General features: G+C 44.8%; 1 protein-coding gene across 5 annotated transcripts in view; it reads right to left on the bottom strand.

The window, feature by feature from the left end:
- Positions 1 to 18,622: 18,622 nt before the first annotated feature.
- Positions 18,623 to 26,763, bottom strand: part of RNF34 (ring finger protein 34) — a 52,039-nt gene continuing 43,898 nt past the window's right edge. For all 5 annotated transcript variants that reach the window (XM_040416119.1, XM_040416120.1, XM_040416121.1 and 2 more), the window contains one exon: positions 18,623 to 19,059. In XM_040416119.1, the coding sequence (XP_040272053.1) occupies positions 18,872 to 19,059 (188 nt within the window). In that variant the 3' untranslated portion in view covers positions 18,623 to 18,871. The remainder of the gene's footprint in view (positions 19,060 to 26,763) is intronic.

Genomic DNA, 26,763 nt, shown 5'->3' with positions numbered 1-26,763 from the left:
GTTTCACGCACGCGCTAGCATGAATCCAGTCGGCACAGTTCAGATCTGAGGAGCAGGGACAGCCGAATGAGATCTACTGTGCATTCTCCAAATGAACTCTGCCTGGTTTATGTGTGAGATTTCAGGGCCAATCATGTCATGCCATGTCTGGCCTGGTCAATAAGTGGGAGAGAGGAACTGACTAAGGTTGAAAGGTGGAAGTGAAACAGTGCTATAAGGGGCTAGCCTGCCCTTTGGTGCTCCGAGCGCCTCATTAGCATAAATAAATCTAACTATTTTTCTCTCCAAAATTACATATCGGATCGCTACAAGACAGGTGTCATTGCATTCAGCATGATCAACCCTACCAGACATTATGCCTGGTTTACTAGGGATGATCATGTCAACAGACGCTCTTTAACTCTAACGTGTCTTATTTACTGATGTTACCAACTATCTAATTTGTCAGATAATATGGCCTACCATCCTCTGCCTTCTTTTGAAGCATGCTTTTGCATGCTAACTGTGATTTGTTTATATTCTCATTGCTGTCAGGCTTTCATGCAAAAATTTAAATGGTGCCATTGAATAATTAGGCCTCTTTCACACGAGCGTGAAAGATTAGGTCCGAATGCGTTCATGCTGCGTTCAGTAAAACTCGCACCATTTTGCAAGCAAGTTCAGTCAGTTTTGTCTGCGATTGCGTTCAGTTTTTTCCGAGCGAGTGCAATGCATTTTGATGCATTTTTCACGCGCGTGATACAAAATGAAGATTACTCTTACCGGTAATTGGATTTTCCTGAACCCACGACAGCACCACGAGAGAGAGGCTCCGTCCCCACAGACAAGAAACCTAAAGTCCAAAAAGGCGGAGGCACTCCTCCCACTTCAGTATGTTTTTGCAAGGATGAGAGGAACTCCGACCACAGTTATTAGAAACAAATCTCCAGTCCAGAGTATCCTTTTGTTTTTGTTTTTAAATGCAACACCCGTGAAAAGAGAGAGCACCAACCACCAACACAACAGGGATGGGAAATAAGGGTGCTGTCGTGGGTTCAGGAAAATCCAATTATCGGTAAGAGTAATCTTCATTTTTCCCCTCACCCACGACAGCACCACAAGAGTTAAAACCAAGGAGACACTGGGTTGACAGCCGAAAGCACTTTAGTAGCAAAGGTTAAATCCGAAGCAGAGTCTAACTGTAAACGGTAATGTCTGAAAAATGTAGTCAGAGAGGACCAGACTGCTGCCTTACAGATATCCTCAATAGAGACAGAAGCCCTCTCAGCCCAAGAGGTGGAAATAGCCCTAGTAGAGTGGGCCCTGAGGCCTTCTGGAGGAGACTTCCCTGACGATGAATAAGCCAAAGATATTGCAGACGTAATCCATCTGGCCAAAGTATTTTTTGATGCTGTATGTCTCTTCCTCTTCCCCAGAAAGACAATAAACATAGAGAAAGATTTCCTCCAATCTTTATGCTAAGGAGCATTTAAACTAGGAAAGGGGGGCAAAAGAGTGATAATCCAGCAGTCGGACTGCCCCCCGGAACAATGCCAGAAGATGCCAGTAGCACATAGGTTAAGAAATGACAAGCTCAGAGTCTTGTCTACAAATGCTCGCAGTTTAGAATATAGATTTAGTGGCTGTTACTGAGACATGGTTCAATGGGAGTAATGAATGGGATATAACAATTCCAGGGTTCTCTATATATAGGAAAGACAGAGAAGGCAAGAAAGGGGGAGGGGTGGCCCTGTATGTGAAAGATAGCATAAAATCTAATTTAATACAAGTTAGCGAGACCAATTTAGAGTCAGTTTGGGTTATGTTGCAGCTTGATAATCACAAGGTAACTCGTGTAGGTGTGATATATAGACCACCTAGCAAAGTCAAAGTATTAGATGATCTACTAGTTGAGGAAATAGCTAAAATGACATTGAAAGGGGAAGTTATCATTATGGGAGACTTTAATCTTCCTGATGTAAACTGGAAAACCAAAATAGCTAGTTCTGCCAGGAGTACAGATATTCTAAATTCCCTACTGAGATTATGTCTACAGCAAGTAGTTGAGGAGCCAACCCAGAAGGAGGCCATTTTAGATTTAGTATTCACAAATGGGAATTTGGTATCTGATATTACTGTAGGGGAAAGCTTGGGATCTAGTGATGACTAGGCCAAGGCCAAGCAAGTCATAAGAGCTTCTAAAGCACCTCAGTCAGTGAAAAAAAGACATTCTTCAGATACATAAATGAAAAAAGGAAACTAAAACAAGGAATTACCAAGTTAAAAACAAAAGAAGGAAGGTATATAGAAGAAGATAAAGAACTAGCTGACTGCCTCAATGAATACTTCTGTTCAGTTTTTACAAAGGAAAATGAAGGAAAAGGACCTCAGTTAGGAAGGAAGACTAATGAATCTTTTGATGCATGTGTCTTTACAGAGGAAGAGGTTCTAAGTCAGCTGTCTACAATTAATACAAATAAGTCACAAGGGCCTGATGGGATACACCCAAAGCTATTAAAAAAGCTCAGCAGTGAACTAGAAAAACCATTAACAGATTTATTTAACCAATTACTGGTAACAGGAGTCGTCCCAAAAGATTGGAAATTAGCAAATGTTGCGCCCATTTACAAGAAACGTAGTAGGGAGGAATCGGGCAACTATAGGCCAGTAAGCCTGACATCAATAGTGGGGAAATTAATGGAAACCATACTGAAGGAGAGGATTGTGGAACATCTAAAATCCCATGGATTGAAAGATGAAAAACAGCATGGGTTAACTTCAGGGAGATCATGTCAAACTAATAGATTTTTTTGATTGGGTGACTAAAATAATAGATGGCGGAGGTGCAGTAGACATCGCTTATCTAGACTTTAGTAAGGCTTTTGATGCTGTCCCACATAGAAGGCTTATCAATAAATTGCAGTCTTTGTGCGTGGACTCCCATATTGTTGAATGGATTAGGCAGTGGCTGAGGGACAGACAACAGAGGGTTGTAGTCAATGGAGTATATTCAGACCATGGTCTTGTTACCAGTGGGGTACCTCAGGGATCTGTTCTGGGACCCATATTGTTTAATATCTTTATCAACAAAATTGCAGAAGGCCTGGATGGTAAGGTGTGTCTTTTTGCTGATGACACAAAGATTTGTAACAGGGTTGATGTTCCTGGAGGGATACACCAAATGGAAAAGGATTTAGGAAAACTACAGGAATGGTCAAATATAAGTGCAAGATAATGCACCTGGGGCGTAAAAACCCAAGAGCAGAATATAAAATCTGTGATACAGTCCTAACCTCAGTATCTGAGGAAAGGGATTTAGGGGTCATTATTTCAGAAGACCTAAAGGTAGGCAGACAATGTCATAGAGCAGCAGGAAATGCTAGCAGAATGCTTGGGTGTATAGGGAGAGGCATTACCAGTAGAAAGAGGGAGGTGCTCATGCCGCTCTACAGAGCACTAGTGAGACCTCATTTGGAGTATTGTGCGCAGTACTGGAGACCATATCTCCAGAAGGATATTGATACTTTGGAGAGAGTTCAGAGAAGAGCTACTAAACTAGTACATGAATTGCAGGATAAAACTTACCAGGAAAGATTAAAGGACCTTAACATGTATAGCTTGGAAGAAAGACGAGACAGAGGGGATATGATAGACACTTTTAAATAGATAAAGGGAATCAACAAGGTAAAAGAGGAGAGATTATTTAAAAAAGGAAAAACTGCTACAAAAGGACATAGTTTTAAATTAGAGGGGCAAAGGTTTAAAAGTAATATCAGGAAGTATTACTTTACTGAGAGAGTAGTGGATGCATGGAATAGCCTTCCTGCAGAAATGGTAGCTGCAAATACAGTGAAGGAATCTAAGCATGCATGGGATAGGCATAAGGCGGCCATCCTTCATATAAGATAGGGCCAGGGGCTATTCATAGTATTCAGTATATTGGGCAGACTAGATGGGCCAAATGGTTCTTATCTGCCGACACATTCTATCTTTAGTTCTGGACAGGTATTGTATTAAACACCTCCTAACGTCAAGGCAATGATAGGACTCTTACTCCTCTGTAGATGGTGACTCATAAAAGGTTGGAAGCACAATCACCTGAGATCTGTGAAACCTGGAAGCTACCTTAGGAAAGAAAACTGGGTCAGGTTGGAAAATAATCCTATCTTCTAAAATGGAAGTATAAGGGGGATTGATAGAAATAGCCTGTAGTTCACTAATCCTACGGGCCGAGGTTAGGGCTACCAATAAACATAGTTTAAAAGATAAAAATTTTATGGAAATTTCTTCAATAGGCTCAAAGGTGGGTTTTGTTAAAGCGTTTAGCACCAAATTTAAATCCCAAGGAGCTATCCTGGGAGAAAAGTTCAGGGAGGATCTGGAAATAGATAAAAAAAAATCTAGAAACCCATGGATCTGAGGGCAGATTTTCGTTAAACAGAGCCGAAAGCGCCGAGACCTGAACTTTCAACGTGCTGGATGACAATCTTAATTTCAAACCTTTCTGAAGAAATTCCAGAATCTGGCCGACCGGAGCCCGAGAGGCGATGTTCCTGAATTCCAAATCAGTAAAACTCAGGAATTTCTTCCAGACTCTGGCATAAATAGACATCGTAACCTTCTTTCTACACTTTAAGAGGGTATCGACTAGGTCTGAAGAAAACACTCTCTTGGTTAGCAGGAACCATTCAAATTCCATGCCGTCAGATGGAGCCCCTTTATCTGTGGATGAAAAATCAGCCCCTGAGACAGGTCTTGCACTTCCGGAAGGACCCATGGATCTGTCACCAACAACTTTCTCAGCCACGTAAACCACGTCCTTCTGGGCCAAAAAGGGGCTACCAAAATCACTCTTGCACGATCCTCCCTTATCTTCTGCAACACCCTGGGGATCAAGGGAAACTGAGGAAAAGCATATCCCAGAGGAAAATTCCAGCTGTGGAGGAAATCATCCAGACCACAGGGATCCCTCTGGGGATAGAGAAAAGAAATTCCTCACTTTCTTGTTCTGACTTTTTGCAAAGAGGTCTATTGAAGGGACTCCCCAACAGTCTGTAATCTGTCTGAAAATCTTCTTGTTTAGACTCCACTCCCCCTGGGAAATTAGATGACGACTTAGAAAATATGCCTGAATGTTTTCCGAGATGGAGCTGCAGTTTTGTTCAGCTAACTGAAGAATCTCGTGCACCATCAGCATCAAACTCCTGCTCCTGGTACCTCCCCGTTTGCTTATGTAGGAAACTACAGTCCTGTTGTCTGACATGACTCTGAGATGTCTGTTTAATATTAATGGGAGAACCTGTGACATTGCAAATTTCACTGCCATGAGTTCTTTCATATTTGAGGAGGCCAACTTCAGACTGCCCCTCCATAAACCCTGGATGGATTGGTCCAGAATCTGAGCCCCCAACCCCAAGGGCTTGCGTCTGTGGTCAAGCACAAAAGCTCCTTCTTTCTCCAGGGCACCCCCTGGGTCAGGTTGTCTCTTATTAACCACCACCCTAGATCCTCTGGTCTGATACAGTGTTTCCCCGAAAATAAGCCCTACCCTCGCTAATAACCCCTAGCGCCATTTTGCAGGGTTTTTGGAGTAGGCTTAAAATATAAGCCCTACTCCAAAAATAAGCCCTAGATACAGCTGTATTTTATTTTATATAAAGGGAAGGTGGGGGAAATGCAGCAGCTCAGTAATGGCTCCTGAGCTGCCATAAAACTGTGGGCAGGCGGGCAGCGCAGGCTCCAGTGAATTAGCCTTTAGTGAAGCCGCCAGCCCGCGTACATCCCATACATCACGGCACTAAGCAGCACCTGACGGTCGGGCTGTCGGCTTCGCTAAATGCTAAATTATGCCAGCAGCCCGCGCTTCCCTTCACTTTCACGTTGGGCTGGCGGCTTCTCTGTATGCCCTGTACTGCCACCAGCCCGCACATTCTTACTTACATTAAGGAGGCAGCAGGAGGATCTCCTTCTCCTCTCTGCTGCCTGGAGGAGCTCCCTACATCTCTTCCGTGCCATATCTACTCTCCCTGGTACCGTAGATTGCCGCCTAGGTCCCTTGGGTAAGGACAGATCAGGGGCAATATACGGTACCAGAATGAAAAATGTGTGGCAAATATGACTATAACCCCTCATCCATAGGAATGCACCCATGTACTGCAGTATATGGGTGCATTCTTTTGGATGAGGGGGGTTATAGTTATATTTAATATAAACAGGTGTCCAGGGACTGTTCTGTAATTGGCATGTGTCTATTTAAAATATGTTCATGGAGCCAAAATTAGTCCTGCCCCAATAATAAGCCCTAACCCTTTTTTCTGAGAAAAAAATAATATAAGACCCTGTCTTATTCTCGGAGAAACACAGTATTACCAAGCTTGTATCTAAGGGTGTCTTTTCCCTTCCCAAGCTGTCAACAGGTCCCACTGCAGAAGCCTGGAATGGAACTGGGCCCATACCACAGCGGGAATACAAGACGTTAGGCTTCCCAGAATCGACATAGCCTTTTTCAAAGATATCCTTGAATTCTGTGTCAAGTCCTGTATTTTTCCTCTTACTTTCGAAATTTTTTCTTCCGTCAAAAAAACATTTCTGCACTTCCGATATCAGGAGTAGCCCCAAAAATTGCTGGTTCTGTGAGGGTTCTGGTCTTGACTTCTCTCTGTTCAGGATCTAACCCATCTTCTCCAGGATCTGAGACACTTCCTGTACTGCTTTCCTGCAGGATTCCCATGTTTCTCCTACTATCAAAAAGTCGTCCAGGTAAGGGATAAAAAGAATGTCTCTGATATGAGCCCCCATTTCTGAGATCACCTTTGTAAATACTCTTGGTGCCATTGAAAGCCCAAAGGGAATGGCTTGAAACTGCAGATGTCTGACTACTCCTTCTATTTCTACTGCCACCAAGAGAAACTTTTGATAGTCCTGATGAATAGGGACATGAAAATAGGCATCTTTTAAGTCCAGTACCGCCATGAAGCAATTTGTAAAGAGAAGATTTATAGTTGAATTGATTTATATTGTCTCCATCCTGAATTTTTTTAAGAGCAAGAAACAGTTTAACTTTTTTACATTTATAATCCTTCTGTAGGAACCATCAGTTTTTTTCACCAGAAAGAGAGGAGAATAAAAACCTTCTCCCTCTTGTCCCCCTGGAACTGGAATCAGAACACTCTTTTTTTTTAACAATTCCAACACTTCCTGTTGTATAGCGCCGCTTCTTTCTCCAGTAGTCTTTATGACCACAAACCTTACCGGAGGAGAGCGAAACTCTAGCTTCAAACCCTGACCTATGGTATCTAAGATCCATGAACTGCTGGAAACTTCTTGCCATGCAAGAAGAAATTTGGCTAGTCTTCCTCCTACAGGCAACCTGGCGTCATTTTTGGTCACTAGACTTTTTCTTATCCCCAAGGATTGACTGCAATAAAAACCTCTTCCATCTCTACTCTGTGACCGGAACTTGTACTCTCTGTCTCTCTTATCTCCCTCTCTACCACCCTGAAAGGATCGGTCGGATCTCCCCCTAGCAGAAAAACTTTGGGCTGGAAATTTTTTCTTTTTATCTGGCACTTTCTCTAAAAGTTCATCTAATGCTGGACCGAAAAGATATTCTCCCTCGCAGGGAATGGCACACAACCTTTTCTTAGAAAGCAAATCTCCACTCCAGCCCTTTAGCCATAAAGCCCTACGAGCAGAGTTGGCGAACGCGGAAGATATAGCCGCCAGCCTAATGGAGTCTGCCGAAGCGTCTGCTAAAAAATCTGCTGCCTTCTTAATGGTGGGAAGCCCTGCCAGGATTTGCTCCCTAGGGCATTTGTTTTTAATCTGATCTTCTAGCGCAGAAAGCCAAAACAACTAGGGAACGAGCTGTACAAGTTGAGGCAATAGAGGGTCTGAAGGATGATGTAGAAGCTTCCCACGCACCTTTTAAAAACCCGTCTGCTTTTTTATCTAAGGGATCCCTAAGAGAGCCTGTGTCTTCAAAAGGGAAGACACAACCTCTTAGTTATCTTTGAAATAGCCACATCTATTTTATGTGCCTTGTTCCAGGAGGCACAATCTGTTTCTGAAAAAGGATATTTTCTCTTTAAATTTTTTAAAATATAAACCCTCTTATTGGGCCTATTCCATTGTCCCTTAATTAAATATGTTACATTCCTATGAACAGGAAAACATCTCTGATGCCTAATTTCAAGCCCCCCAAACATCATATCCTATACTGATTTTGGTTCCTCAGATACTTCAATACCCATGGTCGATTATACTGCCTTTAATAAATGGTCAATATCTTCTACTGGAAAAAAAGGGCCTCCCTACTTCCTTCTCCTCTTCTCCGGAAGAATAAGACGAGATGTCAAAACATTAGTTCTCAAAGGAAGGAAAATCCTGCTCCTGTTCTGAGTCCAAGGAGTACACAATCTCTACCGGCTGAACCCACCTAGATTTCTGTTCCTTCTGTACCCCCGATTTCTTGTGGCCATGGAAGAGCTGACCTCAGACCTAACGAAAGACTGAAGGTTCTTATACAAAGACGGTGATTCTTCTGCTACCGTCTTGTCAATGCAGGTCTGACACAGCTTCTTCACATATTCAGAAGATAAAGGGCATCTGCATGGCGCACACTCCTTATTCCTCCTCTTAGTTAATGCTTTTATAGGCTTTCCCTGCAACATATATATATATATATATATATATATACACTGCTCAAAAAAATAAAGGGAACACTTAAACAACACAATGTAACTCCAAGTCAATCACACTTCTGTGAAATCAAACTGTCCACTTAGGAAGCAACACTGAGTGACAATCAATTTCACATGCTGTTGTGCAAATGGGGTAGACAAAAGGTGGAAATTATAGGCATTAGCAAGACACCCCCAATAAAGGAATGGTTCTGCAGGTGGTGATCACAGACCACTTCTCAGTTCCTATGCTTCCTGGCTGATGTTTTGGTCACTTTTGAATGCCGGCGGTGCGTTCACTCGAGTGGTAGCATGAGACGGAGTCTACAACCCACAGAAGTGGCTCAGGTAGTGCAGCTTATCCAGAATGGCACATCAATGCGAGCTGTGGCAAGAAGGTTTGCTGTGTCTGTCAGCGTAGTGTCCAGAGCATGGAGGCGCTACCAGGAGACAGGCCAGTACATCAGGAGACGTGGAGGAGGCCGTAGGAGGGCAACAACCCAGCAGCAGGACCGCTACCTCCGCCTTTGTGCAAGGAGGAACAGGAGGAGCACTGCCAGAGCCCTGCAAAATGACCTCCAGCTGGCCACAAATGTGCATGTGTCTGCTCAAACGGTCAGAAACAGACTCCATGAGGGTGATATGAGGGCCCGACGTCCACAGGTGGGGGTTGTGCTTACAGCCCAACACCGTGCAGGACGTTTGGCATTTGCCAGAGAACACCAAGATTGGCAAATTCGCCACTGGCGCCCTGTGCTCTTCACAGATGAAAGCAGGTTCACACTGAGCACATGTGACAGACATGACAGAGTCTGGAGACGCCGTGGAGAACGTTCTGCTGCCTGCAACATCCTCCAGCAATGCCAGCATGACCGTTTTGGCATTGGGTCAGTAATGGTGTGTGGTGGCATTTCTTTGGAGGGCCGCACAGCCCTCCATGTGCTCGCCAGAGGTAGCCTGACTGCCATTAGGTACCGAGATGATATCCTCAGACCCCTTGTGAGACCATATGCTGGTGCGGTTGGCCCTGGGTTCCTCCTAATGCAAGACAATGCTAGACCTCATGTGGCTGGAGTGTGTCAGCAGTTCCTGCAAGATGAAGGCATTGATGCTATGGACTGGCCTGCCCATTCCCCAGACCTGAATCCAATTGAGCACATCTGGGACATCATGTCTCGCTCTATCCACCAACGTCACGTTGCACCACAGACTGTCCAGGACTTGGCAGATGCTTTAGTCCAGGTCTGGGAGGAGATCCCTCAGGAGACCGTCCGCCACCTCATCAGGAGCATGCACAGGCGTTGTAGGGAGGTCATACAGGCACGTGGAGGCCACACACACTACTGAGCCTCATTTTGACTTGTTTTAAGGACATTACATCAAAGTTGGATCAGCCTGTAGTGTGTTTTTCCACTTTAATTTTGAGTGTGACTCCAAATCCAGACCTCCATGGGTTAAAAAATTTGATTTCCATTTTTTTATTTTTGTGTGATTTTGTTGTCAGCACATTCAACTATGTAAAGAACAAAGTATTTCGGAAGAATATTTAATTAACTCAGATCTAGGATGTGTTATTTTTGTGTTCCCTTTATTTTTTTGAGCAGTGTATATATATACACCATTAACACAGGCTTTATGAAAGAAAAAAGGGCCAAGGCTGCTTTTTCAGGTACCAGATCTGGAGTGGAGGGAGGATCATCAGGCATATTCTTCTTGTCTTCCTCCATTGTGACTTGCCAGAGGGTCTCAACGCTCCTAATCTGGTTTGTATGGCTGCAAAAAAAAAAAAAAACACGCCAGGAGCCTTTTCAGATGCGGTGCTTTAATTTCCATTCAACCCGCCGGCATCCACATTCGGGTTGCGCGCTCCCTTTATGCACCTCCGTTGACGTCATCAGGCCACGCCTCCGCATGCGGCGCCTGCGTTCCACGACGTCCTCGCTTCCTGATACACTTCTCAGGCTTCCGGAAGCACCCGCTCTTCCCCTGGGCCACTCTTCAGTTTGCCTAAAGTGTGCAACAATGCCACCCAGCAAACATGCCCCAAGCGCTTCAGAGCCCTCAAGCTAGCTACCACGCCTCTGCCAGTCCACCGACACATAATATGTGCCGCCACACTAGAGTTCCGGGACCGCAGGTAAAAGAGGGGGCACCCAAGGAAGAAACCACACGTGACTTTAGGCTTCCCTCCAGAGACAGGAAACCATACTGAAGTGGGAGGAGAGCCTCCGCCTTTTTGTACTTCAGGTTTCCAGTCTGTGGGGGCGGTGCCTCTCTCTTATCGTGCTGTCGTGGGTGAGGGGAAAACTGCAGGTTTACAAACAACATCTCTTGGCAACCAGCACACATCACGCATTGCACCCGAGCGGAAAACTCGCTCGTGTGAAAGGGGCCTTAGGAGAGGAGGTAAAGTCTTGTAGGCACTGTATAAGGCCCCAGGCACATGACGACCCATCCTTTGCAATGTAGGGCTAGATCAGGTGGATGTAATGATACTTTTAACTTAGCAATCCATTGCTTCATTCTAGAGAAAAAACACTTCTAATCCATATGCAAATGAGCAGTTACATGCAGACCCAAGCCACTCTGTTCAGCCTTGTCCCTCCTGCTTCCTCTACCAGCCCTTCCCTCTCGATTGATGGGGCGAGGCAGGATGGCTATTCAGGAACCTGACCCAGTCAATGATGAAGGAGAGGGAGGAGCAAGAATGCACAGAGTGGCTTGGGCCCTCATTCGGTGCACTAAACTGCTTATGTGAAAATGGATTAAAAGTACTTCTTCCTTTAGCCCTACAAGTTATTGCGTCTGGTTTAACAGTGAATTTTCTAGTGACAAATTCTCTTTACCTACAAATGACAGTTGCATCCTCAGCTCGTCTTCACATAGCTTCTAGTATTTGTAAAGGTTAAAGTGTCACTGACATGACATACATTAGTGTAAACTAGGGCATTTATTAACGTGTACCTTCAGTTATCAATAGAACAGACACATGTTGCAGTATGTACTAGAAGCTAGTAGATTAGAGTGTTCCTCTTTTCTCATTTCTGAGCAACTAACTACAATGAGCAAAAAAATAAACGCAACACTTTCGGTTTTGCTCCGATTTTGCATGAGCTGAACTCGAAGATCTGAAACATTTTCTACATACACAAAAGACCCATTACTCTCAAATATTGTTCCAAATCTGTGTTAGTGAGCTCTTCTCCTTTGCTGAGATAATCCATGCCACCTCACAGGTGTGGCATATCAAGGTGCTGATTAGACAGCATGAATATTGCACAGGTGTGCCTTAGACTACCCACAATAAAATACCACTCTGAAATATGCAGTTTGATCACACAGCACAATGCCACAGATGTCACAAGTTAACATTTGACGGAGCGTGCAATTGGCATGCTGACTGCAGGAATGTCTACCAGAGCTGTTGCCTGTGCAATAAATGTTCATTTCTCTACCATAAGCCGTCTCTAAAGGAGTTTCAGAGAATTTGGCAGTACATGCAACCGGCCTCACAACTGCAGACCATGTGTAACCACACCAGCCCAGGACCTCCACATCCAGCAGGTTCACCTCCATGATCGTCTGAGACCAGCCACCTGGACAGCTGCAGCAACAATCGGTTTGCATAACCAAAGAATTTCTGCACAAACTGTCAGAAACCATCTCAGGGAAGCTCATCTGCATGCCCGTCGTCCTCATCGGGGTCTGGACCTGACTGCAGTTCGTCATCATAACCGACTTGAGTGGGCAAATGCTCACATTCAATGGCGTCTGGCACGATGGAGAGGTGTTCTGTTCATGGATGAGTCCCAGTTTTCACTGTTCAGGGCAGATGGCAGACAGTGTGTGTGGCGTCGGGTGGGTGAATGGTTTGTCAATGTTGTGCATCGAGTGGCCCATGGTGGCGGTGGGGTTATGGTATGTGCAGGCGTATGTAGTGGATAACAAATACAGGTGCATTTTATTGATGGCATTTTGAATGCACAGAGATACCGTGACAAGATCCTGAGGCCCATTGTTGTGCCATATATAATATGGCAGACCAAGCGGCTGCCTTAGGGCGCAGAGACAAGGGGGGTGGAAAAAATGAAACTTTTTTTTTTTTTTTATTAAATACCCTGTATTTTTCGCCCCTGGGTCTTATGGGGCAAATACTAATGAAGCACTTCCATTTTGGAAGCGCTTCATTAGTACCAAAGGACCGGGAAGCGGTGAAGGATCTGTACTCACCGCTTCCTGGTCCTCCGCTCGGCTGTCTGCTGTAAAGGGCTGCGCACCATGTGACCTCACTGTGTGCAGTCTTCACAGCTGACAGCCAAGAACCAGGAAGAAGAGAGAGAGCGCTGGTGGTGAGGAGCAGCGGCGGCCAGGAGCAGGAGAGGTAAGTTATTTTATTTGCGCTGATGGCTGACATTGGGGGGGGGGGGGGGGGCATGATTGATGGCAGGCATGATAGCTGACATGGGGGCATGAAGGCTGACATGGGGGGCATGATGGCTGACATGGGGTCTGATTAACATTGGTGGTCTGATTACTAAACTGACCTGAGGTGCAATGGAAAATATTTTTTTCTTATTATCCTCCTCTAAAACCTAGGTGCGTCTTATGGGCCAGTGCGCCTTAGAGGGCTCAAACCAGCGATTGTCTGAAGCAGAGAGAAGATACCAGGACCACACAGAGGAGAAGCCAGCTGCTGCAGACGGGACCAGGGCCAAGTGAGCTGCGAGGGGGGAGGGGGCGCCAAAATGTAGCTTCGCTTGTGTTGGCAAAAATCCTTGCACCGGCCCTGTTGAAGAGGAGTGGACCAACATTCCACAATCAACAACCTGATCAACTCTATGCGACGGAGATGTGTTGCACTGCATGAGGCAAATGGTGGCCACACCAGACACTGACTGGTTTTCTGATACACAGGTTTGTGAACAATATTTGAGAGTAATGGGTCTTTTGTGTATGTAGAAAATGTTTCAGATCTTTGAGTTCAGCTCATGCAAAATGGGAGCAAAACCGAAAGTGTTGCGTTTATATTTTTGCTCAGTGTATAAGGGTGAATTCAAATGGGATGAAAACACTGTAGATCTGCACCAGAAATACAGTAGAAAACAAGAGTATAAAATTTTAACTAGTAATTACATGCTGAGGAAATGGCATGAAGTGCAAATTTTTACTTTTGCAGCATGTCAAGATCTATTACAAAATGAACACTGGTTACAGATTGTCCTCATTGATTTAAAATCCTAGTGTTGAAGATTTTTCCCCCTAAACAACTCTGTTAACCACAGTTTTCCCCTATACAGAGGGAGATGTCAAACCGGCAGCAAAAAACACCAAAAGATACATGTGTTTTAAAAAATAAAAATTAAAAATTAAACAAAAAAAGGCACCTAATTAACAAAAAAAGCCAGTAGAAAAAAAACTCACTTGTGTCCTCCATTTCATATTTTCAGATAACAACTGAGATGGTGTTTTTACAGCAAAAAAATGCACCACAAATCCCATGTGCAAACATTGCGGTTAAAACCACAAAAGTGCACACCACTGAAAAGCTAAAAAACATATCCCATTATACTTACTATAACTGAAGGTACACCAGCTTATTACTATACTGATTTTCAATCTGGTCCCCCAAGGACCAGTGGCAAGCTTATGTTGCAGAAATTTGTACATTTTACAAAATAGCTATTAAAGTCTTGTTAGGCTACTTTCACATTAGCGTTTTCAATTTCCGCTCTTGATATCCGTCATAGGATCTCCATAGCGGAGGAAAACTCTTCAGTTTTGTCCCCATTCATTGTCAATGGGGACAAAACTGAATGAAATAGAAATCACCAGAATGCATTCCGTTCCGTTTCAATGCTTTTCCCTGACGCACACAAAAGCGCAGCAAGCAGGGTTTTTGAGTGCGTCCTGGGATGCGGAGTCATCAGTGGCGTCTCTAGCTTTCAAATTTTGGGGGGGCACACTGGGGGCCAGGACAAAAGTAGGGGGGGCAGCTATAACAACGATACATTTACACAAGTACACTTAGAAATGCTGCGATACTTTACCCAATACCTAAAACCGCAACAGGGAAGAAAAGTCCAGCTGTCTGTGGATGACACTTTTATAGAGAGGGGGATCTGTGGATGACACTGCTATGGGGGGGATCTGTGGATGCCACATACCGTATATAGCATCTTATGCTATATGTGTCATCCACAGATCCACCCCATGACAGTGTCATCCCCATTTCCCCCTCCATAACAGTGTCATCCACAGATCTCCCTCCCTATAACAGTGTCATCCACAGATCTCCCTCCCCGCCTCTCACAGGAGTGTACATATATAAAATAAACATATTTCACATGAACACTTACAATTACTTGGCTTGGCCCTTGGGGATCTCGGACGCCACTTCAACACTTTGGCCGGGGGCTCGGCGGCGCTGATGTTGTGTTTTATCCTAATGAGAAAGATTTCATAATAAGGATTTGGAGAAGGGGCAGAGGGATAGCAGAGCAGGGAGAGGCTGGTGCTGCTACTAGGGGGTCATACCATGGGGGAGTAATAACACCCACCATAATGCCCCCCAGTAGAAATAATTCTCCTTATAATGTGCAAAACATACCCCCTTATGCCCCCAGTCGAGCTAATGTCGCCCATAATGTGCCAGTATAAAATACTCCTATATAGTGCACCAGTAAATGCCTCCATAGTGCTCCTCTCCCCCCTTCCTGCTAGTGCCCCCCATAATGTACCAGTATAAAATGCCCCATATATCGTGCCCCAGTAGATGCCCTCAGTGTCCCCCATAATTTGCAAGTATAAAATACCCCTTCTTAGTGCCCCCCGTATATGACTCCATAGTACTCCTCTCTCCCCTTCTCCATAGTACCCACCATAATGTGTCCCAGTATAAAATGCTACTGTACAGAGCCCCCCATATAAAACACCCCTTCTTTGTGGCCTCAGTAGATGCCCCTATAGTGCCCACCAATAATGTGCCAGTAATAAGTGCCCTCAATAACGTGCCAGTAACAAGAGCCCCCCAATGTGCCAGTAATAAGCCCCCATCACGTGCCAGTAACAAGAGCCCCCATCATGTGCCAGTAATAAGCCCCCCATCACGTGCCAGTAATAAGCCCCCCATCACGTGCCAGTAATAAGCCCCCATCACGTGCCAGTATTAAGCCCCCCCATGTTCCAGTATTAAGTCCCCCCATCATCATGTGCCAGTATTAAGTCCCCCATCATCATGTGCCAGTATTAAGTCCCCCCCCCCCCCATCATCATGTGCCAGTATTAAGTCCCCCCCATCATGTGCCAGTATTAAGTCCCCCCCATCATGTGCCAGTATTAAGTCCCCCCCATCATGTGCCAGTATTAAGTCTCCCCCATCATGTGCCAGTATTAAGTCCCCCCCATCATGTGCCAGTATTAAGTCCCCCCCATCATGTGCCAGTATTAAGTCCCCCCCATCATGTGCCAGTATTAAGTCCCCCCCATCATGTGCCAGTATTAAGTCCCCCCCATCATGTGCCAGTATTAAGTCCCCCCCATCATCATGTGCCAGTATTAAGTCCCCCCCATCATCATGTGCCAGTATTAAGTCCCCCCCATCATCATGTGCCAGTATTAAGTCCCCCCCATCATCATGTGCCAGTATTAAGTCCCCCCCATCATCATGTGCCAGTATTAAGTCCCCCCATCATCATGTGCCAGTATTAAGTCCCCCCATCATCATGTGTCAGTATTAAGTCCCCCCATCATCATGTGCCAGTATTAAGTCCCCCCATCATCATGTGCCAGTATTAAGTCCCCCCATCATCATGTGCCAGTATAAAGTCCCCCCCATCATCATGTGCCAGTATTGTAATAAGCCCCCCCCAAAGTGCCAGTAACACTATTGTAAAAAAAAACAAAAAAAAAAACACTTATACTTACCTCAGTCTCAGCGATGCGATGCAGCCTCTTCCTGTGTCCCACGCTGTAATATAAGGCTCCGGCGGCATGATGACGTCATTGCGCCGGCCTCTGATATGTTGCCGGCCTAGTGCCTGCAGCCAGGGGCGTCCATAAAAATCACTGGGCCCCATAGCAGGAATCTAAATTGGGTCCCCATTCCCCTTTTATAGCCCCTCCCTTTGTTCCATGAACTATTCTTGCTGCTGCGTTTTATAATTTATGCCATCAGGGCCGGATTGGGATTACAAAACAGCCCTGGCACACAAAAGAGGTATAATAGATGCAGTGTGTACAGATGTATATTATATACAGCAGTGTACAGTTATGTGAGGTACGCGGTATAATATATGCAGTGTGTACAGGTATATAGTATATTCCGTAGTGTACTGATATGTGAGGTACAGGGTATAATAGATGCAGTGTGTACAGGTATATAGTATATACAGCAGTGTACTGATATGTGAGGTACGGGGTATAATATATGCAGTGTATACAGGTATACAATATATACAGTAGTGTAATATGTGAGGTACGAGGTATAATAGATGCAGTGTGTACAGATATATAGTATATACAGCAGTGTATTGACACCTCGTACCTCAGATATCAGTACACCGTTATATATACTATATATCTGTACACACTGCATCTATTATACCTCGTACCTCACATATATAGTATATACAGAAGTGTACTGATATCTGTACACACAGTATCTATTATACCTTGTACCTCACATATCAGTGCACTGCGGTATATACTATATATCTGTACATAATTCATGTATAAAACTGTGTAATATATGCAGTGTGTGTGCATGTATGTGTGTGTATCTATATATATATATATATATATATATATTACACACAGAGCAGTGTATTGATGTGACACATAGAAGGTATAATACTGTAGATGCAGTGTTTATAGAAATATGTGGTCAGTTATACATTATGGTCACTGTGTGTGTGAGGTACATGAGATAGAGGTCACTGTAACTGTCTGAAGTATTATACATGAGTGAGCAATGAGTAAAAACAGGGCATGGAGGGGGGGTAAATGATGAGAAGTGGAGGACCTCCTCTTACCTCTCCATTCCAGTCTGTATGGATCAATGCAGAGCTGCTTGCGAACTTCTAATACTTGCTATTAGGGGTTGAAGGACCTGTGATGATGTCATCACAGGTCCTGGCAGATATACCTTTGAAACCTAGGAACTACACCATTTTTGGTGCAGTTCCTTTGCTAGATTCTGCAGGACCTGTGATGTTGAAGATGATGTCATCACAGGTCCTGGCAGATGCACTGTTCTAACCTGGGAACTACACTTTACACTGTGCAGTTCCCTTACAGGACCTGTGATGACATCATCAAAGGTCCTTTAGCTTTAGAAAGATAAACAGGAGCAATTAGGGGGCGGGGCCTTTCCTCCACTTCGGGGCCTGCCTGCAGCCTATCAGAGGAAGGGGAAGGGACACGCCTCTCCCTCCCCTTCACCTCCGCTGGCACAGGCAGTTTACAATGGAGATGAGCGCAATGGAAGCGCTCATCTCCCTGTGCCCGGCGGCGGCTCACTAGGTGGGGGCATTTTAGTTGGGGGGGCACATCATGATGTAGGGGGGGCCGTGGCCCCCTCTGGCCCCCCCCTGGCGACACCACTGGGAGTCATGACTCACAATGTAAGTCAATGGGGACGGATCCGTTTTATCGGACACAATAAAAAAACGGATCCGTCCCACATTGACTTTCAATGGTGTTCATGACGGATCCGTCATGCTATTTTAAAGATAATACAACTGGATCCGTTCATAACAGATGCAGATGTTTGCATTATCAGTAACGGAAGCGTTTTTGCTGATCCATAACGGATCCAGCAAAAACAGTGGTGTGAAAGTAGCCTTACTTAGTTTTGCATTTTCTTGGTTTGTAGGTCAACTATTTTAGCCAAATGTCTCCTTACATAGAACTCTGTAATATTTGGCCTAGCAGATTATCAAATAAATTGGATATCCCTCTTCCACAAGTAAATAGCTTTTATTGATAAGAATTGTCATCCATCCCAGATTTACAAACACACGCTTGCATGCAGTTTGTCTGACCAGTTCTCATTTAGCTTGTAAACAAAACCTACCTTTAAATTTATTACAAAAACACATCTCTATCAGTTCACTCAAACATTATACATAAAACCAGGTTTCTTTGTACACACTTTGAGCCCCAAGGGATAGGGCCAAGTCACACACTTGTATTTTTATTTTTGGTCTGGAAACTTAAGACTTGAAGACATGAACAGCTCGCACCACGTACTGTCGGCAGATGGGACACTCATTCATTCTCTTGCCACATTTTGTGCATGTAACCATATGGCCACACTCCAAGAGAACACAGTCAATAACAGCGTCCATGCAGATGCGACAAAGGTGGTCATCGTTGCCAGTCAACTGCAGCCGATCTCTCTCTGGAAGAAAGAACATGGTGGAAGGAGAGTTTGGACACACTTCTATGGGTTACTGTGGGAAGTCAAGAAAGATTAGGCTGGCCACAGATGTGATACAGTTATGTGAAATATCATGTGAATGGGAGCAAAGCTACAGTAACCAGACACAGCCACAACACAGTAGCTCCTGAAAACAGCTGATCAGTGCTTCTACTGGGAGGTGGTCCTTGGACAATCTGATATTAAAAAGGCTTTCTGACACCTTTATACTGATGACCTATCCTCTGGTTAGGTCGTCAGTATCTAATCGGTAGGGGTCCAACACCCGGGACCCCCTCTAATCAGCTGTTTGAGAAACCACCGATGCTCACAGTAGCGCCACGGCCTTCTTTCTGCTCACCAAACACAGCACCATCCATCTGATAGCATCTGTGTTTGGTATCGCAGCTCAGCCCCATTCACTTCAATAGGGCTGAGCTGCAACTTAGAGCACCGGTACCTTCTCAAACAGCTGATCAGTGGGGGTCCTGGGTGTTGGACCCCCACCGATCAGATATTGATGACCTATCCAGAGAATAAATCACCTGCTAGAAGGAACGGTCCACAACAGTGGTATAGGGGACTAGCATATTTCACAGATTACCACCATTAAAACGTAGCCTTTATTCATATTTAAATTAAAATAACCCCATCAAATACAAAAATCTAATGAAAATGGATCAAAATAATCAAAACGTAACCCCACTGGTGAGTGGTATTAACCAAGGATGTAGAATGATTTTTTTTAATTTGGACCCAGTCTGTTGAGTCTACCCTCAATGGTATTCATATAGGAGTAGACTTAATATAAACTTGGACTCTATCCCTTGGGCCGAATGCACACGGCCGTGAGCGGTCCGTGGTATCCCGGCCTGGCATCATGCTGCTGCACTACAGTAATACACTCGTATAGATCATACCAGTGTATTACTGTAGTGCAGCGGCGGCATGAAGCGCACGGCGTCATAGCAACCAATGACGCCGTGCGCTCCTGCTCTCAGGATGCCAGGCCGTGTGCATTCGGCCTTAGTCTCACCCTCCTCTCAATAAACCCTACCTACAAAACTGAATGGCCGCTCCGATAGGGGCGATCCCGTATCAGGAACCTCCTAGTGGGGTTACGTTTTGATTATTTTGATCCCTTTTCATTTGATTTTTGTATTTGATGGGGTTATTTTAAATTTAAATATGAATAAAGGCTACGTTTTAATGGTGGTAACCTGTGAAATACTATCCAGAGGATAGGTCACCAGTATAAGGGCTCATTCAGACGACCGTATATCAGCCGCGTGCATTCCGCATTTTGCGGAACGGAATGGCCAGCCCTATGACAGCTATTGTGGACAAGGACATGTTCTATCTTTTTTGACAAGCCGCGTAATGGGATTATGGATGCGGACACAAACAAACATAAAATGTTTGGACTGTACAGTAAGGCTGGGTTCATACGGGCGTTGCGGGAAAAGGTGCGGGTGCGTTGCGGGAACATGTGCGATTTTTCCCACGCGAGTGCAAAACATTGTAATGCGTTTTGCACGCGCGTGAGAAAAATCGGCATGTTTGGTACCCAAACCCGAACTTCTTCACAGAAGTTAGGGTTTCGGATCGGGGTTGTGTAGATTCTATTATTTTCTCTTATAACATGGTTATAAGGGAAAATAATAGCATTCTTAACCACCTCAGCCCCCATGGCTTAAACACCCTGAAAGACCAGGCCACTTTTTACACTTCTGACCTACACTACTTTCACCGTTTATTGCTCGGTCATGCAACTTACCACCCAAATGAATTTTACCTCCTTTTCTTCTCACTAATAGAGCTTTCATTTGGTGGTATTTCATTGCTGCTGACATTTTTACTTTTTTTGTTATTAATCGAAATTTAACGATTTTTTTGCAAAAAAATGACATTTTTCACTTTCAGTTGTAAAATTTTGCAAAAAAAACGAGATCCATATATAAATTTTGCTCTAAATTTATTGTTCTACATGTCTTTGATAAAAAAAAAATGTTTGGGTAAAAAAAAAATGGTTTGGGTAAAAGTTATAGCGTTTACAAACTATGGTACAAAAATGTGAATTTCCGCTTTTTGAAGCAGCTCTGACTTTCTGAGCACCTGTCATGTTTCCTGAGGTTCTACAATGCCCAGACAGTACAAACACCCCACAAATGACCCCATTTCGGAAAGTAGACACCCTAAGGTATTCGCTGATGGGCATAGTGAGTTCATAGAACTTTTTATTTTTTGTCACAAGTTAGCGGAAAATGATGATTTTTTTTTTTTCTTACAAAGTCTCATATTCCACTAACTTGTGACAAAAAATAAAAACTTCCATGAACTCACTATGCCCATCAGCGAATACCTTGGGGTGTCTTCTTTCCAAAATGGGGTCACTTGTGGGGTAGTTATACTGCCCTGGCATTCTAGGGGCCCAAATGTGTGGTAAGGAGTTTGAAATCAAATTCTGTAAAAAATGACCAGTGAAATCCGAAAGGTGCTCTTTGGAATATGGGCCCCTTTGCCCACCTAGGCTGCAAAAAAGTGTCACACATCTGGTATCTCCGTATTCAGGAGAAGTTGGGGAATGTGTTTTGGGGTGTCATTTTACATATACCCATGCTGGGTGAGATAAATATCTTGGTCAAATGCCAACTTTGTATAAAAAAATGGGAAAAGTTGTCTTTTGCCAAGATATTTCTCTCACCCAGCATGGGTATATGTAAAATGACACCCCAAAACACATTCCCCAACTTCTCCTGAAAACCTTTCGGATTTCACTGGTCATTTTTTACAGAATTTGATTTCAAACTCCTTACCACACATTTGGGCCCCTAGAATGCCAGGGCAGTATAACTACCCCACAAGTGACCCCATTTTGGAAAGAAGACACCCCAAGGTATTCCGTGAGGGGCATGGCGAGTTCCTAGAATTTTACATTTTTTGTCACAAGTTAGTGGAAAATGATGATTTTTCTTTTTTCTTTTTTTTTCTTACAAAGTCTCATATTCCACTAACTTGTGACAAAAAATAAAAACTTCCATGAACTCACTATGCCCATCAGCGATTTTTGGACATTTGGATCCCAGACTTCTTCTCACGCTTTAGGGCCCCTAGAATGCCAGGGCAGTATAAATACCCCACATGTGACCCCATTTTGGAAAGAAGACACCCCAAGGTATTCAATGAGGGGCATGGCGAGTTCATAGAAATTTTTTTTTTTGGCACAAGTTAGCGGAAATTGATTTTATTTATTTTTTTCTCACAAAGTCTCCCTTTCCGCTAACTTGGGACAAAAATTTCAATCTTTCATGGACTCAATATGCCCCTCACGGAATACCTTGGGGTGTCTTCTTTCCGAAATGGAGTCACATGTGGGGTATTTATACTGCCCTGGAATATAAATCTCTAAAAATTTTTACGCATTTGAATTCCGTGAGGGGTATGGTGAGTTCATGTGAGATTTTATTTTTTGACACAAGTTAGTGGAATATGAGACTTTGTAAGAAAAAAAAAATAATTTCCGCTAACTTGGGCCAAAAAAATGTCTGAATGGAGCCTTACAGGGGGGTGATCAATGACAGGGGGGTGATCAATGACAGGGGGGTGATCAGGGAGTCTATATGGGGTGATCACCCCCCTGTCATTGATCACCCCCCTATAAGGCTCCATTCAGATGTCCGTATGTGTTTTGCGGATCCGATCCATGTATCCGTGGATCCGTAAAAATCATACGGACATCTGAATGCAGCCTGACAGGGGGGGTGATCAATGACAGGGGGGGTGATCAATGACAGGGGGGGTGATCAGGGAGTCTATATGGGGTGATCACCACAGTCATTGATCACGCCCCTGTAAGGCTCCATTCAGACGTCCGTATGCGTTTTGCGGATCCGATCCATCTATCAGTGGATCCGTAAAAATCATGCGGACATCTGAATGGAGCTTTACAGGGGGGTAATCAATGACAGGGGGGTGATCAGGGAGTCTATATGGGGTGATCACCACAGTCATTGATCACACCCCTGTAAGGCTCCATTCAGACGTCCATATGCGTTTTGCGGATACGATCCATCTATCAGTGGATCCGTAAAAATCATGCGGACGTCTGAATGGAGCTTTACAGGGGGGTGATCAATGACAGGGGGGTAATCAATGACGGGGGGGTGATCAGGGAGTCTATATGGGGTGATCACCACAGTCATTGATCACGCCCCTGTAAGGCTCCATTCAGACGTCCATATGCGTTTTGCGGATCCGATCCATCTATCAGTGGATCCGTAAAAATCATGCGGACGTCTGAATGGAGCTTTACAGGGGGGTGATCAATGACAGGAGGTAATCAATGACAGGGGGGTGTTCAGGGAGTCTATATGGGGTGATCACCACAGTCATTGATCACGCCCCTATAAGGCTCCATTCAGACGTCCGTATGCGTTTTGCGGATCCGATCCATCTATCAGTGGATCCGTAAAAATCATGCGGACGTCTGAATGGAGCTTTACAGGGGGGTAATCAATGACAGGGGGGTGATCAGGGAGTCTATATGGGGTGATCACCACAGTCATTGATCACGCCCCTGTAAGGCTCCATTCAGACGTCCGTATGCGTTTTGCGGATCCGATCCATCTATCAGTGGATCCGTAAAAATCATGCGGACGTCTGAATAGAGCTTTACAGGGGGGTAATCAATGACAGGGGGGTAATCAATGACAGGGGGGTGATCAGGGAGTCTATATGGGGTGATCAGGGGTGATCAAGGGTGAATAAGGGGTTAATAAGTGACAGGGGGGGGGTGAAGTGTAGTGGTGCTTGGTGCAACATATTACTGAGCTACCTGTGTCCTCTGGTGGTCGATCCAAACAAAGGGGACCACCAGAGGACCAGGTAGCAGGTATATTAGACGCTGTTATCAAAACAGCGTCTAATATACCGGTTAGGGGTTAAAAAAAAATCACATCTCCAGCCTGCCAGCGAACGATCGCCGCTGGCAGGCTGGAGATCCACTCGCTTACCTTGCGATCCTGTGAACGCGCGCGCCTGTGTGCGCGCGTTCACAGGAAATCTCGCGTCTCGCGAGATGACGCGTATATGCGTGACTGTGCGCAGCGCTGCCACCTCCGGAACGCGAATCTGCGTTAGGCGGTCCGGAGGTGGTTAATACAGAATGCATAGTACAATAGCGCTGGAGGGGTTAATTTTTTTTTAAACTCACCTTAATCCACTTCTTCGCGCAGCCGGCATCTCTTCTGTCTTCTTCTTTGCTGTGTACAGGAAAAGGACCTGTGGTGACGTCACTCCGGTCATCACATGGTCCATCACCATGGTAAAAGATCATGTGATGGACCATGTGATGACCGGAGTGACGTCACCACAGGTCCTTTTCCTGTACACAGCAAAGAAGAAGACAGAAGAGATGCCGGCTGCGCGAAGAAGTGGATTAAGGTGAGTTAAATTTTTTAAAAAATTTTTTTAACCCCTCCAGCGCTATTGTACTATGCATTCTGTATTAAGAATGCTATTATTTTCCATTATAACCATGTTATAAGGGAAAATAATAATGATCGGGTCTCCATCCCGATCGTCTCCTAGCAACCGTGCGTGAAAATCGCACCGCATCCGCACTTGCTTGCGGATGCTTGCGATTTTCACTCAGCCCCATTCACTTCTATGGGGCCTGCGTTGCGTGATAAACGCACAATATAGAGCATGCTGCGATTTTCACGCAACGCATAAGTGATGTGTGAAAATCACCGCTCATGTGCACAGCCCCATAGAAATGAATGGGTCCGGATTCAGTGCGGGTGCAATGCGTTCACCTCCCGCATTGCACCCGCGCAGAAATCTCACCAGTGTGAACTCAGCCTAACATGTCCAGTTTTACAAACTACACAATTTAGCTGGTTACTAGGTGTCAAAAAACACTTTGGTGGCACTTACTACATGCAAAAAAAAAAGAAAAATAGTGACAGACTAAAAATTGTAAAAACTTTGATGAAGGTCATGAAATTAACTCTTCCATACATAAAAAAGGTTGCTCCATCTGGACATTTATGGCATACTCATAGGATATGCCATAAATGTCCAATAGGTGCGGATCCTAGAGGGACCCGCACCTATCTCAAAAGCACAGTGTTGCCGTGAATGGAGAGCATGCCACATATGTGTGGCATCCTCTCTATTATTGAAATATGCCATAAATATCCAAATGGGACATATCTGAACTGTATATACACGGACATCTCTGAACTGTTCCTCTGATCGCTGGGGTGTTGGATCCCACAGGGATCGGTTTTCAACATGGGGAAAAGCTAGTGCGTCTGTGGCTACATTTTACAGGGAAATGTAGGATTACATGGCTCCTCTCTATTTTGGCTAATAGAGTGTATCATAGCAGGGGAATACGTTCTATGACAGCCATATGATTGTTAGCACATGCAAAGGGGTATTTCTGAGTGTACAACCCCTTTATGGCATAAACAACATGGTGGCCTGGCGATGTTAGTGTTACTACAACCGACAACAGTTTCGCCTTTTATTTTGTTTACTGTTTTGACCCCTTGTGTCAGGTCTGAAGCCTCCAAAATATGTTGTACCAGGGGAGCTATGTAAAATAATTCCATGCCACATTCAGATACATATAGGATACAAAACAACAGTAATGTGTATTGGTCACAGAATTTGACAGGTAGATGTAATATTATATGTACTCCACTCAGAGAAGAAACATCCATATTACACTACCGGATTCACAAACTATAAACTGCTAGTGGTGCTTGGTCAATTATCACACAACTAAGGTGTAGCAGGGTGTATGTTGAGGCAGGGTCGCTTTCATACTGAGTGGCATCTCCCCTTGTGATACAGGCTGCCACTCTGGCATGGTAACTGGCATGCAGATGCTCCATATCCTCCTGGTGATATGTCTAGGGCTGCAACGATTAATCAAAGTTATCGATAATATTCGATAATGGGATTCGTTGTCGACAAATCCAGTTATTGAATAATCGGGCCGATTCGTTGCTATGCGGGCGGGAACGGGCGGTCAGGCGCTATGCCTGCGGGTCCTTAACTGGCAGTAACTTTTACTTGAACTTTAAATCAGCGCATCTTTATTACCTGACAAAGTAAAAGTTACTGCCAGTTAAGGAATACTCTACTGCTGTGAGTGGCGGCGCTGGGGCTGTGATGGGGAGGGGGATCTGTGGATGGCACTGTTATGGGGAGGGGGATCTGTGGATGGCACTGTTATGGGGAGGGGGGATCTGTGGATGGCACTGTTATGGGGAGGGGGATCTGTGGATGGCACTGTTATGGGGAGGGGTATCTGTGGATGGCACTGTTATGGGGAGGGGGATCTGTGGATGGCACTGTTATGGGGAGGGGTATCTGTGGATGGCACTGTTATGGGGAGGGGTATCTGTGGATGGCACTGTTATGGGGAGGGGTATCTGTGGATGGCACTGTTATGGGGAGGGGTATCTGTGGATGGCACTGTTATGGGGAGGGGTATCTGTGGATGGCACTGTTATGGGGAGGGGTATCTGTGGATGGCACTGTTATGGGGAGGGGTATCTGTGGATGGCACTGTTATGGGGAGGGGGATCTGTGGATGGCACTGTTATGGGGAGGGGGATCTGTGGATGGCACTGCTATGAGGGAGATCTGTGGATGACACACATAGCATAA

Source organism: Bufo bufo, chromosome 2 (genome assembly GCF_905171765.1).
Source record: "Bufo bufo chromosome 2, aBufBuf1.1, whole genome shotgun sequence".
NCBI classification, from domain to species: Eukaryota; Metazoa; Chordata; class Amphibia; order Anura; family Bufonidae; genus Bufo; species Bufo bufo.
The sequence above is the reverse complement of the archived record's forward strand: the minus strand, read 5'-3'. Positions and strand labels throughout refer to the sequence as shown.